Raw genomic sequence first — 20,238 nt, forward strand, 5'->3', positions numbered from 1 at the left:
GGCTAGTCTAGGCTCCTTTATGCCCGGAAAAGAAAGGCTACAAGGGCACGGAAATTTTATGTTTTGCAATTTTTCGTGCCCTTGCTATTCCAAGCATAAAGAAGCCCCTTGTAGCCCTTGGCATGGCATCATTATAGGAATCACAAAGCCAAGTCGAGGCATATTTTTACCATGTTCATGACATAATTCCATGCTTTTGCATTGTTTCCTATAATCATGTCATGCTAAGGGCTAGTCGGGGCTCCTTTATGCCTGGAATAGCACGGCTGCAAGGGCACGAAAAAACTGCAAAACATTTTTTTATGTTTTGCAGTTTTCCGTGCCCCTGTTATTCCAAGCATAAAGATGTAGCTTAATTCCATATATTGTTGATTAGGGGGCGCATTTAACATTGCGGCCTACTTACTCTCTTCAATAGAACTCTGCACAATCCTTACCGAATCTGACACGGTTCCTCCAATAGGAACACGTTGCACAAGCTGTATCCATAGGTAATCATCATTGGCATTGTCAAGCGGGAACTTAGAGGCAGTGCTCAAATGGGAAAGGGCTTCATCTTCCCTTAGATGGAAGATCTTCTCCACATCATGGAGAAAGAAAAACTCTTCTCCCTCATAGCTACCGCACACTCAAGCTCATCGATTGTAGCTGGGCATAGTCTGCAAGAAGGCCACCACGTTATCTGCTTGTTCCTCTCGTTCCTTGGGACACTGATGTCTCGCTTGGTCCCTCAGCAGTAGGTTGTACACTCACTGCAAGTACTAGAGTTCCATCTCTGCTTTTGTGTCTATGGTCTCTGGCGGATAGTTCACATCACTCTGTCCTCCAAGAAGCAAGGATCTCCACTTTATCCTCCTCTTCACATTCATTCAGCATAAAGATGAAAGTGAATATCCATGATAAAAATTCTAGTCCTACGTTTCCCTTGTTTAGAGCTGTGGACTCTTACCTGTGTGATTTTCGTGAAATGATTATGAGTACTCACAAACTCCTCCAGGAATCTTCGCAACAACAAGCGTTTCATGAATGCTTATCTTTGCTGGTGATGTAGCAAAGGAGGGAACAAGGCATCAATCCACATCACTTGGTGTACTGAGTCATCACCTAAAAATATGTGTGGTGTAACAATATGGTGGTAGAAATATCTACATCACGGTTGAAAGCAATGAAAAATTTAGGTTTTCCTTTGAACTAAGTTTTTGCTAAGTCACAAAAACAATCAAAGGCTCTGTGTTCCATCGTCTAGAATTTTGAGCATTGCTACAAATAGAGCACATGCTTAAGTCAAATTTTTCATGTATATAACATACTTTCCATCTCTATATTAAGAGTTTCACAAAGCTGCTATGTGGAAAGAATTTAGAGGTTCAGGAAGAGAAGGAGGAGTTTTGAGGAGTTTTGGGTAACATTTGATTTTGGAAGCCTCAAAAGATGTGCAAAGCATGGGTCCCCAACTAGTTTGTGACTAGTTTGTGTAATAGAATTGAGTGTTCTCTCGAGTGTGCCATGTTATTGCTTGGGGTTGTTTGGAAAGGCAATGTCCTCTTGACTTCGCTATTTCTTGCCTCATTTTCCTTGCAAGTCTAGGCATTGCGAGCATGGAGTTTGGAGGCTTACCATTGTGAGCATGCAGTTTGGAGGCTTCATCTGATGCACTACAGACAACATTTGGAGCCTCTTTGATGTGCGGGAGGACCACCTTACGAGCAAATTCCAATACATGGAGGTGAGACCCCATCGTGAGCTTAACGATTCAAAAAGTCCCATAACGACGTAACAAGCTAAGGCAAGAGACAGGTTTAGCATCAACGCATGTAAGTTAGTGGCCAAAGGATGGACAACGTCATTTTTTTTTTATTTTTTTTGAAAAAAAATCATCTATCGTTTTATTACTTGCACAACACGTAGAATTTTCTTGGAGAAATTTTGTATATTTCCCACGTCTTCTTTACTATCAGCAAATGCCATAGCATGGAGTAGCATGAGGACACACATTATTGAGTACAGATGTAGAAACATACGTATATTAACCTATCATGCGGAATGACTCGATAAGAGATGACATGGATCAGCCTTTCAGTTCCTCTCGCTAGATGCATTGGTCACACAACTGAAGACTTGTCACACCTTCGTTAGATCTTGGAATGCATTTAAAAGCCTTCCAAAGGACCCAAGAGAAATCTTAGAGGAAGCCATAGACGTTGTCGAGTAGATCTATAAAAACATACCCTCCTAACTAAAATAATAATGGCACTTTGCACCATGAGTATGGTGGGTCCTTGCTTTCTGAGCCCTTGTGACTGCCATCTCTTCACCCTCCACAGCTTTCTTTATTTAGCACTTCACAATCAGACACAACGTTTTTAACGTCAGTCAAGCCAGCTGACCACATATGATCCATAAGATGGCAAGCACTCAAGACAGAGATCTCTCTTTAGAACAAGAAATTTTCATCAATCGTTCTTTCTAGGGACTTAGGGTGATGAGAAAGACGCACTGTGATGAAATATGCACACCTTGAGGCTGGGACTATAGTTTTTAGGATATCTAGACACTGGTAAGTACCATCAAAAACTTTGTTCAGACCATTATTTCACAAACAGGCTGCACAATTTGCAGGCCTGACAATCTCATAGATGATTATTTACAAGTCACCAAATCAGAAACACATTTACTTGATGGATTGGTCCACATTGAGATGTCCCTTTAATGCAAGAGGACAAAATAGGGCACTTCCATGCCTTCACTGAAGAACTGCAGGATGAGCGTATGTGTGATAACACATATATAATACACAAACTCGAGGCTAATGATTTCTTTCTTGTTGGATTCCCGGCAATATCCCAGCAGCTGGTTCAGGAGCAGATACTGCTACTAGAGGCACGACCTTAATCACTCGCCCTTGTCATTCACAGTCAACCGAACGCAACATCAGTGCTTGATGAAAAAGGTTCAAAGCACTCATAGAGGTGTTCAGTGAACTATTTACATCCACCTCTTTGCCTGTTGTCACATCCACTCTTGTTCCCTTTCTTTCTGCCTCTTCCAACCCCTCAATTCTTTACTGACAGCGTCATTTCCTCCTCAGCTTGCATCATCATCATGGTGCTCAATGTCTACAATGTCTAGAGCTCGAGCTGATCCTTGTTCATTATGTTTGGAATTTTGGCAGAGTACCAAGTGGCCTAGCAGTAGAAATATTTAAGATGGACTCTCCAGCCATACTTTGTCAATGTTCACCCTGAGATTCAGATCCATTGAGGCCTTTGCTGCAAAGCTGCACCTCCTTTTAATTATTTTGCAGCCTTCGCTGCCAAAATGCCCCTCCCTTCATTGTAAGAAGGTTATGCTCTTTTTATCCTTTGAAGCACTGCATTTTTCTGGATAGTGTTGGACCTTCGGCAGCTCGCACCCTTTGTATATGAATCCTTGGTCCTGAAAGATCAAAAGCCTCGTGATCAGGAAGATTGTGGTAAGGTGCCGAATGTTGTTGGTGACTGGAGGCCTGCAGATCAATAACTTGATTGGAGCTCCTGCATTTGTAAGCAAACAGGAGAGCTGAAAGGAACATTAGCAAGGGTACAATATTACAATGAGTGCATCTTCAGGCCCTAAGATTGTGGACCCAAATACCCCACCCAATTGCTGATCCTGGTGTGGAACCTTCAACAAAAAGTGGGTAGATGCACACCCCAGGTTGAGCAGGTAATGAGCCATTCCATGACCCCCACCTAAACTTGAATACCCCCATGCACTCACTCCAGCCCCACAAATACCTGGCACAGTTGGACATTGTTCTGAACACATTTGGCTGTTGGGTTCTGTGGTCTTTGCCCCTCCCTCAACTGGTCGACTTCCATTCACCTCTTTTGGAACAAACCAGGCTTTTCACCTCTTCCACATTATTGTCCTCTTTGACAACATGACCACCATGAGAGTTATGTGCATCAGCATCACACTCTGGCATCATGTCTCCTCTGCCAAAGTACATATCATCAATCAAAATATTCGGGGTTTCTGCCAATAATCGCTGAACCTGTAGAGCAAAGTATCAGAAAAATGTAGATAAGCTGGAAATGAATACACTAGCTAAGCCTACAAAACAATGTCATAAAATCTTTTCCATCACCACCTGAATCAATTTGTGTAGCTCAAAAACTTGATCTGAGAAGACCTGTTGTTGCCTGCAGCAGACCAAACAACCAAGTAAGAGTAACAACATTAGCAGCATTCAAGACAAGAAAGAAGTCACCCAAATCAAAAGAGCGCCCACATTCAACTTCGTGGTGATCAAACAATATTAAGGACGCTGTAAAGATGAAATCTCCCTCAAATTTGGAACCATCACAGTAATGTCACTCCAACCTCAGGTGTAGCCTCAACCGTAATTGTTCCATTATTATTATGCCAATCATAAAACAGCCGGACAGCTAACTAACTTGATAAAGTCAGCAGCCCTCCCTCTGCTAGCTGGCACTTGGAGGGGGCTTGCATCAATTTGGGGTGAATTACAGCCAGATGGGCTGTGGTGGTTATGCTAGTAAAAGAAGAGACCAATCACCCATGGTTTTTACACGAAATTGTGCAAGGACTACAGCCAGTTGGAATGGTGGTGGTGCTAGTAAAAGAAAAGGCCCTCGGCACCGCACTCAGTGAAGGGCTTCTGATTCTCCTCTGTTACCAAAAAATCATCCTCAGCAACATCACGTACAAGTTGTAGTTTCTAGACAGCCCTTACCGAACCATCTCTTGGGAATGCATCTCTCACGTACATGTCCAACTTGTGTCTCCAAGTGAGGCATACACCAAACCATATTATGCTTTTGTAAAAGCTTATAATTATGGGAACAAAATTCAGATTCTTCTTGATTCATGGAACATAGAGAACATCCTTCATGCAACTTTCCTTACCATTTGGCATAATCAAGAGCACATTTACTATTGCCTTGATTTGGTAGGAAGAGTGATCTGCACAAGATACACTTCCACCACCAGCAACAGGCTCAAGTTTCCTAAATACATATCTCCTCAAAGTAATGTGTCTGGTAGCACCACTCAATATACCAAACCATGTGCTTAAAATCGGAAGCACTGAGAAACATATCATGGCATGTATCAACATGATTAGAACCTAAGGTGACACTGCAAAAGTTATCATCCATCTCCTCCATAATCAAGAATGTCCAATCCTACTCTTCCTTAGTCATAACAAGATTGGTATGCTGCTCTTGTTTTGATACACTACATTGCCAGAGTCCTCCTTCTAACTTGCAAGTCTTTTCTTGCATTCATTTATGTAGCGTCCAAGTTTGTGTCAATAGTGACACTTGCCTTTCTTCTTGGGAGCATTTGATGCATCATCCTTTTGCTCAAAATCGGCCTTCGTGGTTTTCTTGCCACTAGAAGCAGAGGGTAAATTTTTAGCTCTTCCTTTGCCTGTCCTTTGTCACAAATGCTTGTTCTGAAGCAAAAGAGATCGCACAATTGGTCCTTGTTAGCTCCTCTTGAAGCAAAGTGATGGAAGCACTTCCACTCAAAGGAAGATTGAGAGGTAACAAAATCGAGATAAGATCCAAGCAAGGAGATCAAGGTGGCTGTGGTAGTCACCAATTGCCGATCATGCTCGTCATCTATGACCTCATCAATCCCAAGTAGATGTTCTCTCAATTCCTTGACTATAGTGAGATGATATGTCACAGAATCACCTTCATCCATTGACACAATGTCCAGTTGCCTTTTCAAATACATAACCCTAGCTTCATTTCTAACTTAATACTTCCTTTCCAATGTATCTTAGGCATTTGTCCTCTCGACATACAAAGCAATAACAGACTCGGTATTCCAGGTACTGACCAGGTAGTCTAGAGCCCAGTGGACTATCACATGCCATAAATCCAAGCATTGTTCACATAACAAAACAGCACACAAAGTCAAAAAAAGTTCAAACATACATCAGTGCACATCATAGTTATTTGCATTCGTCGCATTCGTGCACGAGTTTACAAAGTTTGCTAAAGAATGCTTCAACCTCGGAAAGAGTTGCATTCGTGACCTTATAATGTATGCATAAAATCATGAAACTTATGATTAGATTACTAGTTTTTTCCCCCTTTTGGCCATTATTTTGTCCACTGTCCAAATTTTATTTTATTTTTTTAAAGCCAAGTTTGCAAATTCCAAGAATGCAGCAAACCTTTGCAAACCCCTACAAACGCGAATGTTTGCAACTATGATGCACATGTAAAGATCCTCCTGTTCATGGATTGTCTTGTCTGGTCTCATCGGAAGCTATCTGGCTCCCGAAGAAAACCGCTCAGTCAATCATCAAGGCCATTTGCTCACTAGGACAACCCGAGTATTCATCGATAGTCATCTAGGCTATCTGGTCACACCGACTGCCCAACTATTCATCAATAGTCATTTGGGCTATTTGATCGCAATGACGAAGGCATCTAGCATAAAGGTCGTCCAATGGGTCGACCATCTGGCATCGTTGCCACCCAAATACAAATCTTTCTCCTTATATACAACCGACCTAAACTAGAGCATGTCCAAGTAACCATTACATAAGCAAGATAATGATCAATTACATTCCAATATATATGTACAATGAAGAGGGCTAGAGGTACAATTCCTCCCTCTTGAATCTGTCTTGTTCTCAAGACGTCTAATTTTGTACTTCAAATACATCTAGACCAACCACTTCCTCATAAGCTCGAAGTATCTCTAGATAGTCCTTGAAGTACTTCTTTGGCATCCATTTCGCATCCAATGACGAATAGTTCTTCAATTTCAATAGGAATTTTCTGACCACTGTCTTTCCTTTCTTTGGTTGCAAAATCTTTTCTCTTCCACCTTTGGTGAATCCTAAAAAACAGGCTCCTCTAGAGTTCTCGTATATGGTTTCAATAAACTGACATGGAAGGCATTATGTATCCTCCAATGTTCCGGAAGGTCCAACCAATAGCATACATCGTTGATCTTCTTTGTAATCTAAAAAGGTCCATAATATCTAGGAGCAAGCTTTCGGTCCTTGTGCTCCTTGGCTTTAGACTTCCGAAGTCTTGCTTTCTCAAATCTCAACACCCATAGGATAATGCTTCCAAATCTTCAATGCCAGAACGATAGCCATTAATTCTTTCTCATATGTAGATATGGTCTTTTCGGCTCCTTCAAGTCTTTGACTTTCATAGGCCACAGCATGGCCCTCTTGGTTCAAGACTGCTCCAATGCAATATCCTGAGGCATCATATTTAACCACGAAAGGTTTTGACAATTCTGGAATAATCAACATCGGTCCTTTGCTAGCATAAAATCTCAATGCTTCAAAAAGGATTCTTTTTCAGCTTTGATCCACCTAAATCCCACAGCTTTCTTGGTCAAGTCATGCAATGGACTAGCCACCACATCAAACCACTTGACGAACTTCCTAGCATGATGTCAATCTGATGATCGTCCAGTCTCTCTGGCTTCTTGCTTTGGCTTGTCAGAAATATTTGTAACCAAGTGTCCCTTCTTTCCACATTGAAAACACTTCCCTTCTTTGGCATATTCCTCAAGTTGCTTGAGGGACAATTTTCTTCGAAAGAGTGGAGGTTTGTCCCCACTCATATCCTTCTTTTCTTGAGGCTCGGTTCTCGATTGGGATCCGTCTTTCAACTTTTTCTTTTGAGGTGGACCCAATTATCATTCTTTGTCTTGCCCTCCATCCAAGGCATGTACAAAGCCTCAGCTTGCAAAGCTTTGTCTTGGCTTCCTCCAAAGATTTCGGACCAGCCATATATACTGTCTGCATAAGCTTACGTTGAAGTCCATTCATAAACTTACGCATTTCCATTAACAATGAAATAGGATTATAAGAAGTAAACTTCAATGAACCAACTAAAAAGTTGTTAAGATAAGTTGCCACATTCTCACCGACTTCCTTGTCATGGCCGTGTGAAATTGGTACAGCATATGTGTGGGCATGGTGGTCTGTGAGCAAGATGAACATTTAATGGCCCTGTGAAATTGGTACAGCGTGTGTGGGCATGGTGGTCTGTGAGCAAGATGAACATTTAATTGTTCATACTTGGGAGCCCGGACAAAAAGTTCACTTGTGGACATCCCCAAGTGTGAAGGGGGACCAAGGGATTAAAGTTTTTAAAGTTTATAACCTTGGGTGGCCCCTAGGCATAAGTGGCCCCTAATAAAGTTTTGATAAACTTTATGGACCTTAGGATTTTTAAGGGGAGAGGGGGCTACTCTACTTTTAGAGTACACGCCTCCCTCTCTATCTCTCTCTTGCTTTTTCTGAAAGGAGGGCGCATACAGCCTAGAGGGATTGCAGGCGTGGAGAGAAGGCGGCTGCACAGCAGACAGCACACAGAGGGCTGCACACGCTTGGAGTTGGCAATCTGCGCAGCTGCTCACCAAACCAGGTTGCAGGTGGACAGAACTGCAGGCGGCTGTAGGACAGTAGCCGTATAGAGCTGGGCATGGGTTTTTGCAGGCGAATGTAGGATAGTTGGTACACAAAGAGTTGGGTGAGGAAAGACTGCTGGCATGCTGTTGACTGGACAGCAGGCACAGCCTGAAACACTCTCTCTCTCTCTCTCTCTCTCTCTCTCTCTCTCTCTCTCTCTCTCTCGTGTGAGCTCTGGAGGGTAAAGGCAGGTGGCTGTAATTCAGGACAGCAGACAATTTTCTCTCGGGGCTGGTGTATCTGACAAGGACTAGATTGAGGGACAGCAGTGTATACTACCGACTGAATATCTCTCTCTCTCTCTCTTTCCACTGGCTTACAATTGTTTCAGAGTTGTTTCATCTAGCCCTTCGTGAGAGGAGGGGTTTGGCAGTTTGAAGGGTTGAAACAGAGTAAGATTGTGGGTTTGTTCTTTGGTTGAGTTTGAGGCTACGACCATGGAACAACTAGATGCGTGCTCAAGGCTTCCCTGTTGCGTTGTCTTGGTTGATTAGAGGAGACAGCAATGCGTTGCTTTTGTGGGACACAGATCTGTGTGTGTATCCTCTATGCTAAGAGATCTTGAGGGTTGCCAGATTGGACATGCAGGTTTCTTTTCCTTGACTGGCTTTCCTGCACCAACAGAAAATTGCAGCCCATGTTGCATGTGTCGTGCATGCACATTTTTCAGCCGGCAATGGCATTTGGCATACATTTTGACCACTGCCACAAACATTCTGTCCTTCATGGGCTACATAAGGTGTTCCTGCATGGCCGCCGATTGTTCCTCTCCCATAGCATTGAGATTCATCCTCTTAGACGTAAGTTCTTGTTCAGGCACTTGTGGGGATTCCAAGACATGTGGGATGGTTGCCTTTTTTGCATAGGCATCCTTCGTACGAGCCAAGTATGCACCTGCTGCATCCCTCGGTTGTATGTGCAACTCTTGAGAAATCATTGCCATTGCATGATCCATATAAGATTCAGCTTTCTTGGCTTTCAAACGGTCATGTACCAATGGATCCTCGCGGCGGTAGAGATTCAATTCTTCTTGTTGTGCATGAATGAGAGCCTGCATGTGAGTAAGTTCAGCCCTAAAGACTATAGAATCTTCTTCCTACATCTTCTCTTTGCCACGGGACGGCTGTCCCATATATTCATGTTCCCTATTGTGCACCACATGAGTTTGCTCATCCTGTAAAGCACTGGAGGCATGCATTTCATTGTCCCTGCCTGTTGTGTTAGCATCTCCAACATTCACTGTATGGCTGTCCATAATGTTCTAAGTGTAGAGATAGCTAGTGTTCACGGTGATCGTCTCTCGCGATAGAAGTGAAAGAGAACCGTATGCTTTCATACCAATGTAATTTGGTTGAACACGATGCTAATCAATACACTTAAATACACTAAGATTTGATGGACACCTGCTCAATACAAGAAGTAAATTTGCTGAATTGACAAGAGACACAATGAGCCGGAATGGCCGGCCCCTCCCTCAAATAAAGTATATTGATCTTGGGAGAATCAAGCACATAGTGTCATGGGTATTTCTAACTAGATTTCCATACCAATGCATATGAATACAATATTGCAAACAAGTGGTTGTCGATGTAGACTTGAAACTCACACTACCCTCTCAAGTGCCCATGTTCCCTACTATCTGCTCTCTATTGTTCCACCAACACATGGTAGCAACAATTTGCAAGAGAGCACGTAGGACATGAGAACACTACACAGGGTATGTGATCTTGTAATCCGGTTCCTCCCTCTTGCTACTTGCTTCCATAATTAAGCATAAAAGCTTACCAATTGCAAGTAGAGTCGATGACAACGGAAGTCTTTACGATAGAAGTCCTTGGAGTGATGAGATTTTCGATTTGTCACATTTCTTCGCTGCAAAAGTCTTCAAGAGAAAAGCTTCCCCTATGGTTTAACTTGAGAAAGGAGGGCTGAAATTAGGGTTTTCAGCAAAAAGACCAGAAATCACAGCAATAAAGAGAGATGTTTTGCTGAATTTCAGTCATTGAGAGTGTGTAGGAGAGTGATTAGCACTTGGAAACACTCTTGGAAGCTTGGGAAACACCTTAGCAAGCTTGGATATGGAGTTGGGAAGGAGAAAGTGTAAAAAATACAGCCCAAATGCCTATCTCTAGAGAGAGGAGTGAGGTGGTGAGTTGTTCAGTGTAGGTGGCAGGCAGGTGTTTTGTGGAGCAAGCTAGAGTGGACACATGGCTGGTTACTCACTTTGTACAAAGGGGATAAGGTCTGGGTAGTGGACATTAGGTTTTGTCCACCTCGGGACATAAGTGTGTGTGTGAACACTGGGCTGGTCATGATTTATAAGTGAGTTTTGGTCACCCAAAACTTAATGAAGTGTGTACACACTCACTTATAAATTAGTGTTACCTCCTAAGGCTAGGTTTATGACCAATACTTACCACTTGTCACATGCGGCCATGCCACATAACCATGTTAGTAGACAGTTTCACACGCACAGTTAATGGACGGGTGTCTCCTTACCCGGAACTACACATTGGTCAAGCAAGCATGAAAACAGCATGCAATTTCAATTGCAAGCAGGCACATAAAGATGCTATGCAATGCAGCATTGGTATGGACAATCCTCGTTCATGAAACTATACCAAAATAGACGTGCTCCAGGCAAGTATACGAAGTACCAGACCTAATGGAACACCAATCCACCAAGTATTCTCGGGCATGTACACAGAGGCACGAGTCCCAACGGAAAGCCAAGTCCACAGTATCACATGAGTGGCATCAATCCCGGCATATACAACCGCCATGGACACTAGTCCAATGTACATACATGATGAGAAAGCATGGGTGGACCAATTGGGTGACCAAACGGTGACATCGACCATTAGCCTTGGCCTGCTCAACGAGGCTCGTGAGTGTAAAGATGTGATCTAGGTTGGAGAAGTTCCGCCTGAATCTATGCCTAGTCTCTGAATCGATGCCCTCGACCCCCCCGTTGGCCACGATCTCCTCATCAGCTCCAGATCCAGGACATGCTCCACCGCCATCGAGCTACCTTTCGACGTGACATAGCTGAGGGAGACCTCTCGGCCATACTCATCAGCTCCATGCTTGATATTTTGGAGAGTGGTATACCATCTACTCGGACCTGATGTTGCTTCCATGTTTTTATGTTCTTAGTATTCCCTGATGAGTTTCCATGGACAGTCTTGTATCACCCTAGTGAGATAGCTATGTTTATGTTTTCTTTTTGTTTTATTTTCCATTCCATGATGAGATATGCCATGGACATTATTGTATCACTTTGGTCTCATAGGCCCATCGGGTCTTTAGTAGACGCTTAATATATCTTTCTCTCTCTCTCTCTCTCTCTCTCTCTCTCTCTCTCTCTACCAATGAGTTGAGCTCTATCTCCAGCACAGATCCATATAGCTTGGCCAAGGTATGGCTGATCATGATGGTCTTGTAGTTATTGGGCTCCATAGTGCCCCCCAGCTTTGTGTATGGGTGAGATGATGGGTGATGACCAAGTGTGGGGAAAGCCTTCGACTAGTGTCTTGTTAAACATGTGAGCCAAGAGGGGTGCAAGGGTGTCGGCTGCATGTGATAGGTGCTCCGATCTAATCTCCTCATGATCCTGGGAGGAGCGGCCGTTTTGGAGTTTCCAGATGGCCTTTTCCACCATGGTTAATGTAAGAAAGTGGATGTGGTAATACTGAAAATGGAATCTAATAGGATTTGGGGAGAGCTTCTTAGTAAGCCACCAATGAGTAACAATCGCGCAGGAGTTGACTGCCTGCCATCGCCAGCCCTCTCGCCATTGCTGCTGTAACGTGCGGAAGCTTCGGGGGAGATCGGTAACTTCAATGCTTAGAAATCAGCACACTTTTCACGACAGAATTAATGCACAAAACTGAATGAAGATGTGCAGAAAATAGAGAGAGAGAGAGAGAGAGAGGAGAGGACACAGTATTGGGTCCCGAATACCCTCTATAGGCCCCCACCACGAATGGTGTATTTGCTTTATTAAAATGATGTAGATTTGAAAAGAAAATACAAGAAACTTGACCTTTCTTGGCTGAGATAACTCTGCGCTTGACCTGCAGTCCTTCACCCCTTTGCGTTAGCAACTTCTTGACTGTCCTGGCCCTTGTTTGCCTTAGCTCTTGGTGAATGATGATGTCACCATTTGGGCACCCAATTGGTCCACCTGTGCTTTCTTATCATGTATGTACATTGGACTGGTGTCCATGGCCGTTGTATATGCCGGGGATTGATGCCACTTATGTGATACTGTGGACTTGGCTTTCCGTTGGGACTTGTTCCTCTGTGTACATGCCCGGAAATGCTTGGTGGATTGGTGTTCCATTGGGTCTGGTACCTCGTGTACTTGCCTGGAGCACGTCTATTTTGGTATAGTCTCATGAACGGGGATTGTCCATACCAATGCTACATTGCATAGCATCTTTATGTGCTTGCCTGCAAATGAAATTGCATGCTGTTTTCATGCCTGCATGACCTATGTGTAGTTTCGGGCTAGGGAACGCCCGCCCGTGAACCATGTGTGTGAAACTGTCTGCTGACATGGTTGTGTGGCATGTGAATAGGTGGTAAGTATTACCCAATCTAGGCTCAAATAAACCTTAGGACTTCGCCAATATTTATAAGTGAGTGCGTTCCCACTTCATTAAAGTTTGGGCGCCCAAAAGTCACTTATAAATTATGACCGCTTCCAAGTTCACACTCACTGAAGTCCCGAGGCGGACAAGACTCAATGTCCAGAACCTGATCCTCCCCTTTTACTCATAAATGGGCATCTCCTCATGACCCTTCACCTGATTGGACTCAATTCACTCATGTCCCTTCACTTGATTGGACCCCAATTCACTTACTTATTAAGAGAAAATTCGTGTTTTCTCTTCATGAAGATTTTTGGAGGTTGAAAACTCTGTTTTTCCACCATTTCTCTCCATTTCCAAGCTCTCCATAACCATACCCAACTTGCTAGGGTGTTTTCCAAGCTTCCAAGAGTGTTTCCAAGTGCTAATCACTCTTCTACTCACTCCCAATGACTGAAATTCAGTAAAACAGCTCTCATTCTTGCTGTAATTTCTGGTCTTTTTGCTGAAAACCCTAATTTCAACCTTTCTTTCTCAAGTTGAACCATAGGGGAAGCTTTCCCAAGGTTCCCTTTATCCTCTTGAAGACTTTTGTCGCGAAAAAAGGCGACAAATCAAAGATCTCAACACTCCAAGGACTTCCATCGCGAAGACTTCCGCTGTCATCGACTCTACTTGCTATTGGTAAGCTTTTATGCTTAAATTTGGGAGCAAGTAGCAGGAGGGAGGAACCGGATTACAAGATCACATACCCTGTGTAGTGTTCTCTTGTCCTACGTGCTCTCTTGCAGATTGTTGCTACCTTGTGTTGGTGGAACAATAGAGAGCAGATAGTAGGGAACATGGGCACTTGAGAGGGTAGTGTGGGTTGCAAGTCTACATCGACAACCACTTGTTTGCAATACTGTATTCATATGCATTGGTATGGAAATCTGGTCAGAAATGTCTTTCTTGGGGTGACAGAGCCATGTTGAGAGTAGAGGGCAACCAAGGGCGGAGTGGATTCTAGACAGTGGTGCTTCTAGGCACATGACTCCTTCCCGTTCGGCTTTATAGGATCTCTGCAGGTATTCTGGTCACATTCTTAGTGGAGATACATCCACTATCCCAGTTCACAATGAGGGCAGGTTGGAGATAGTTCCCGATGGCAGAGGGGGGAAGCATTCCTCCCAGGTGTTGTATGTTTCGTCACTTGGTTTTCATCTGTTGTCAGTGCATCAGGTTTGCAAGACTGGCGTACGGGTGGAGTTTGATAAGCATTTTGTTGCTCTCTGGGACAAGGCAACAAGCCAGGTAGTTTAGGAAGACGGAGTGGAGAATGGAGTTTACAAGCTTTCAGCACTCTCTCTCCCAGGTCCTCAGGTTTGTGATGAGTGGCAGTTTGGTAATGGCCACTTAAGTGTGGATACACTGCAGATGCAAGCTCTCCGGGACCAGATGGAGGATAGCTTGCCAGTTGATGGCAGCAGTTGGCAGGAACTTTCCAGAACTGATGTTGGTGGTTCTTCTGTTGGTCAATCAGAGGAAACTTTACAGGTGACCTATGCTCTGATGTCCCGTAGCACATTCGGGACAAAGAAACTCCTGTAGATAAGGATGGTCTTTTCACAGGGACCTCTTGGAAAGCCAGGCAGGTGGCAGTTGATTACTTGCAGAAGGAGATAGATGTTGCGCACTCTCCAGGCTTTGTGGTTCCGGATTCAGAGGGGGTGGACAACAGGTTTCAGAAGGCCTTGCGTGGTCTTCAGCAGGTTTCCAGGACTTGGCTCCTTGTGAGTAGCGTGATGTCTCTTTGACTCGGAAGCAAAATGGTCCATTGATTTGGTTAATGGATACCAGATTGGACGTGAGCTTCCTGGATGAGGCAGTTGAGCTCATGGTTGCAGATGACTCTTTGGGAGGCAGGATTGCATATCTTGTGGTTTTTGCGGCATGCGAAGGATCATGGACTCTTTTACACAGGAGAGGGATTGGGGGATGGAGTCCGACTCCACGGTTGGAGTGACTCAGATTGGGGAGGAGATCCAGACACGAGTATCTCTCATGCCACTCATGCCTTCGAGTGTGCTCATAAAAAGGGAGAAGCTATGGCTGAAAATGTATCAATGCATGTTGAGCGACTAGCCATGCCTCATGCTTACAGGGCACATGGATCTATGCCTTTTGCATCACCTTTTGCTCCTAAAATGATGCCAGTCACACGGGCTGTCCCAATGGACAATCATAGGAAAAAACATGTTGAGATGCAAGCACATGCATCAAAGTCTCGTGACTTCAAAGCCAGAGACAAATCTGTGAAGTTTGACGCATATCATTGGGGAATATGATGCATCAAAGGCACTTGCTTTTATTGCCCAGTTTAATATTGCTTTCGGTGATGAGGATTTCACTCAAAAATCCATGATCCGGCATGTAAGCATGTTCATGAAAGGCACTGCATTAGTGACTCACGAAGAAGCTCTCACCGAATCCTGTTAGATCATGGGAAGAGTTCAAGGAGATTTCTATGCTCAACTCTTGCCTCCCAATGCAGCATTGAATGAGATAACAATAAAGTGGGATTGGGTGAAGCAAAATGAGAAGGAAACAGTGAATGCATATGTACAAAAGTTTTGAAAAGTGCTTTTGGAGGTGTCTCCATTTATGCATGTCACCGAGGCGGAAAGGAAGAGAAGGTTTCAATCGGGATTGCAACCTCTGTACAAAGCGGGACTACAAATGTATCCTGGTCACACCTTACACCAACTAATCGCAGCCGCCACTGCAACCAAGCAATTGGAACTCAAATTGAGTCAATCCAATAAGGCTAAACCCTCATTTCAAGGCAAAGAGAGCTATCCAAAACCTGCAAAATAATGGATAACCACCTAAAAAGGACCAAAACCAAGATAAAAATGATCCAAAGGCTGAAAATAACACTACCAAGAAGCGTCCCTTCAGAGTGAGAGACTATGGTCTCACTCCGGGCAGAAAAAGCAATATATGAGCGAGGAGAAATACTTTACTTGTGGTAGCACCAAGCATATTGCAAAGGCATGCCTAAATAAGAAGAAGCGTGATAATGCAAATGCATCAAAGCCTAATGTGCATATGGTTCCGGATGTGCAAGGCAACACTTCACATGATAGCAAAGACAGGGTTGTATGTAAAGCTTGGGGACAGCTTAAGGATCAGCCCGCTTTGTTCATGTTTGATGATTGTGCAACCGAGAACTTCATATTGACACAGATGGCAGCTGCTTTGGATATTGAAGTGGAGGACATGGGTCCTTAAATTGAAGCAGAGGCTGCCTTTGTTGGTAGATGAGTGCAGGTCATGCCTATTATTGGCAAGTTGCGCATACACATTTAAAGCTATGTAGATCATGAGGATTTTCTTGTGGCGCCTTTGAATGGCTGTGATGTATTGCTTGGAAAGCCTTGGCATACACGTATTGATCCGTGCAAGGCTTACAAGACCAACAGGATCACCTTCATGCATAAAGGCCGAGAGCATGTAATTGATGCTGGTAAAGAGGGTGATACCATTCCCCTTGTATCTCATGTACAAATTGAGAAAGTAATAAAAAAGAGTGTATTTGCGTACTTGATTTTTGTACGAGATCATGTTGAGGAAAATAATGTACATGTAAACACTCTTAGTAATGATAGACTGAAATTCTTGCAAGAGTAAAATGATTATTTTGCTAATGAGTTGCCAACGGTATGACCAAAAGATCATCGCATTGATCTTGTGCCAGGGAGCTCACCATCTAATAGGCCAACCTATCGTGTAAGTGCATCCCAAAAAGAGAAGATCATGAAGCAGGTGAATGAGCTTCTTGAGAAGAGTTTGGTTTAGCCAAGTTCTTCCTCATATTGTTCGCCTATCCTCTTGGTTCAAAAGAAGGATGGATGCTTTCGTATGTGTGTGGATTATAGAGCTTTGAATAAGCTTACCATCAAGAATCGGTTTCTGATTCCACGCATAGACGACATCCTTGACAAGTTGGATGGATCAGCATGCTTTAGCCGAATTGATCTCAAGAGTGGGTATCATCAAGTACGTGTAGTGCCTGAGGATGTACACAAAACTGCTTTCAGGACAGCATTTGGGCTTTATGAGTATCTTGTTATTCCTTTTGGTCTTACGAATGCCCCGGCTACGTTCAATAGATTGATGGATCACATATTCCGTGGGTACATGAAATTTACAGGTGTCTTCTTTGATGACATCCTAGTCTTCTCGAAAACCGAAGAAGAGCATAGAGCTCATTTGGCCATTGTTTTTGAAGAACTCCATAAGCATAAACTCTTCATAAATGCAAAGAAGAGTGAGTTCTTCTTGTCAGAGATACATTATATTGGGCATATTGTGTCCAAAGATGGAGTGCGGATGCATCCTGCAAAGATTAATGCAATTCGGAATTGGCCCGAATTGAGTTCGGTGCATGAGATCCATAGTTTTCTTGGATTATGCTCTTACTACCACAGGTTCATTCGGCACTTTGCATGGATTGCTTCTCCTTTGCATGATTTGACAAAGAAGAAAGCCGCATTCAAATGGACTAATATAGAGAGGGATGCATAACTCAAATTGAAAGATGCAACTACTCATGGTCCAGTGTTGATCATTCCGGATGTGCAAAAGCCTTTTAGTGTGGAATGTGATGCATCTGGAAATTGCATAGGAGCTGTCCTAAATCAAGAGGGACATGCCGTGGCTTATGAGAGCCGTAGATTGCATGATGGAGAGCTATCTCTTGGCATTTATGAGAAAGAGCTCTTGGCTGTAATTCATGCACTTACTATATGGAAATCTAGTCAGAAATGCCCATGACACTATGTACTTGATTCTCCCAAGATCAATATATATACACCTAGATGAATCCAGGAACGTGCCCAAATTCACCTTTTAGGAACGTGCATGTTATATACTCATGGTAGTCAGCCCCCAAGACTATATAACTATCAACTCCATTATGCATAGTATGGACTAGATACTATGACATCCCTACTAACGTCATCAGTGCCCAATAGTGGGTGTAGAACTCTGTATCAAGATATGCTCTCACACACGCACTTCACACACTTTTTTTTTTGTAAAACTAGTTGAAAATGCATTATATCATGAATGTACAAAAGGGTTAGGCATCAGGAGGATGTCTAAACCCTATAACTCAAAAAACAGCAGTAAAAAAGTTCTATGCAAGAGCAGGGCAGTGCTCAAGAAAAGAGCCTATGCCCTATCTATCAGAAACAGTAAAAGAAAAGCTGAACACAAGAAACATCCAAATCTCCCTCATGCACGGCATCATATAAAGACTGCCGCAACGAGGCTCGGAAGAACTCATAAGGCTGCTGAAGGGGTGAATTCAGATATGTATAATTTCGCTGTAGCCAGAGGGTCCACAAGGCCCAATATCTGATCCAATGGAAGAAAAGAGAATACTGTGACAATGCAGCTGATAAGGTGCCAAACATCCAGAAAAACTTGTAGAATCTGTGTGCAGGAAATCTGAGAGATAAAAAATAGGAGATCTTGTCTAGAAGGATTCTGGAACATGAACAAGACCACAATAAATGAGGAACACTCTCAGTAGTATGATGACATCTTGGACAAAAAGGAGAGGCAATCCTTCTTTGAGCCAATTTCACTCCCACTGGAAAAATACCAACAATGCATCTCCAGAGAAAGAGTCTCTGTTTCAGTGGCATTTTCAACTTCCATATCAAAGTCAGTTTTGCTTTCCACCAAGCTAAAGACTTATCCAGATGCCAAAGAGAATTAGCATGTTGAGCAATCCACGGAGGGGGTAATATCAATCGATAAGCCTGTATAGAAGTCAACTGATGCAAAGATTGAGAGGATAATCTTGAGCCTGAAGACTGAAGATGCCAATCTTGAAGCCTGTCTCTTACATCCAATGTTGGAATCGGAATGAAAGGGTGTAAGAGATCTGCAATAACTTTCCATATAGATCTATGATGCATCCCAAGATTGTATTGTTGGCAAGCTGCCGGAAAAGAAAGAATTTGCCCTGTAGTATCCACTACATCATCAATGAAGCGGATGCCCAATTTCATAAGATTGTAAGCTCTGATTGGTTGTTGTATAGCAAGTGGAGAGTAAAAAACAGCACTCCAATGTATGCTTTCCATTCGAAGCGAGGAAGCTATAGAAGCAGGATGGGGAGACCATTTGATGCGGGAGAGCACTTTCTTCCAATCCTGAATCAAGGAAGTAGAAAATGGACAACCAGGGATTTTACCTTGAAATTTGCCAAGCACTACTTCCGATGGATCAACCAACCAGCAACCATAAGCATTTGTGCGCATACTACCACACAGAATAGCCAACATGATAGACCACGGCTGTTCTTGCTGAAAGAAGGTTTTGAGCATAGTGATCTTTCTTGCCAGCACATGAAATTTGATGTTTATAATATTCAAACCACCATGCATTTTTGGAGAGCAAAGCAGGTCCATTTTGAGCAGCCTTAAAGCTTTTTTATGAAGCTTAGTTTTCCAAAAAATTTCCATGGCTTGAGACATAAAAGAAGAAAGATCTCGAGATGACCAATGTAATAGAGGAAGGTAGAATTGGACATAAGCCAGAACAATGGACTGAACAATTCGAAGCCGTACATGTAATGGCCAAGTGGAGATCTTCCAATATTCTAATTTGTCCTTAATTTTGTTTAGCACCCAAGATATTTGTTGCTTATTTCTGATTTTCCAGCCAATGGGATAGCCCAAGTGTCTTACTATGCTTTCCGGATAAATAATCTGGCCAGGCCACAAGATAGCATGCCAATCACAATGCTTGAGAGGTAAAAGTTTCGATTTCTGAAAATTAATCTTTAAACCAGCTGCCAACCCAAAATCTGAAAGAGTATCCATCAATAGACGAAGCTCCACAGGACTGTTCTTTGGCATGAAGAATGAATCATCTGCATAAGCCTGTGCAATGAAAGGCCGTGAACCAGAAATCTGAAGCCCCTCTAACTGTCTAGTATCAACCAGATGATCCATGTAAAGAAGCAAAGGATGCGAAGCAATAGCATAGAACAGAGCACTGAGAGGGCATCCCTGTCGAACTGATCGTTCTAGAGTCCAAGACTCAGATAAATGTTTCCCTATAAAGCATTGAGCAGTGGAATCTGAGTAAAGCCAGTATATGACATTAACTAGCTTTGGC

General features: G+C 43.2%; 1 protein-coding gene across 2 annotated transcripts in view; it reads right to left on the bottom strand.

The window, feature by feature from the left end:
- Positions 1-2,560: 2,560 nt before the first annotated feature.
- Positions 2,561-20,238, bottom strand: part of LOC147617572 (ELF3-like protein 2) — a 47,668-nt gene continuing 29,990 nt past the window's right edge. Inside the window, exons 3-5 of one of the 2 annotated variants that reach the window (XR_015262241.1) lie at positions 4,133-4,184; positions 3,777-4,036; positions 2,561-3,435 (exon numbers count right to left, since the gene is read on the bottom strand). Coding sequence is in view for 1 of the 2 variants with exons in the window: in XM_086775856.1 (XP_086631982.1) it covers positions 3,842-4,036; positions 4,133-4,184 (247 nt within the window). In the remaining variant the exon portion in view is untranslated. Of the gene's footprint in view, positions 4,037-4,132; positions 4,185-20,238 lie in introns of both variants that reach the window. The other variant, XM_086775856.1, reaches the window with a different exon arrangement.

This window comes from Cibotium barometz, chromosome 36, assembly GCF_041138505.1.
Source record: "Cibotium barometz isolate CiBa-2024 chromosome 36, ASM4113850v1, whole genome shotgun sequence".
Taxonomy (NCBI): Eukaryota; Viridiplantae; Streptophyta; class Polypodiopsida; order Cyatheales; family Cibotiaceae; genus Cibotium; species Cibotium barometz.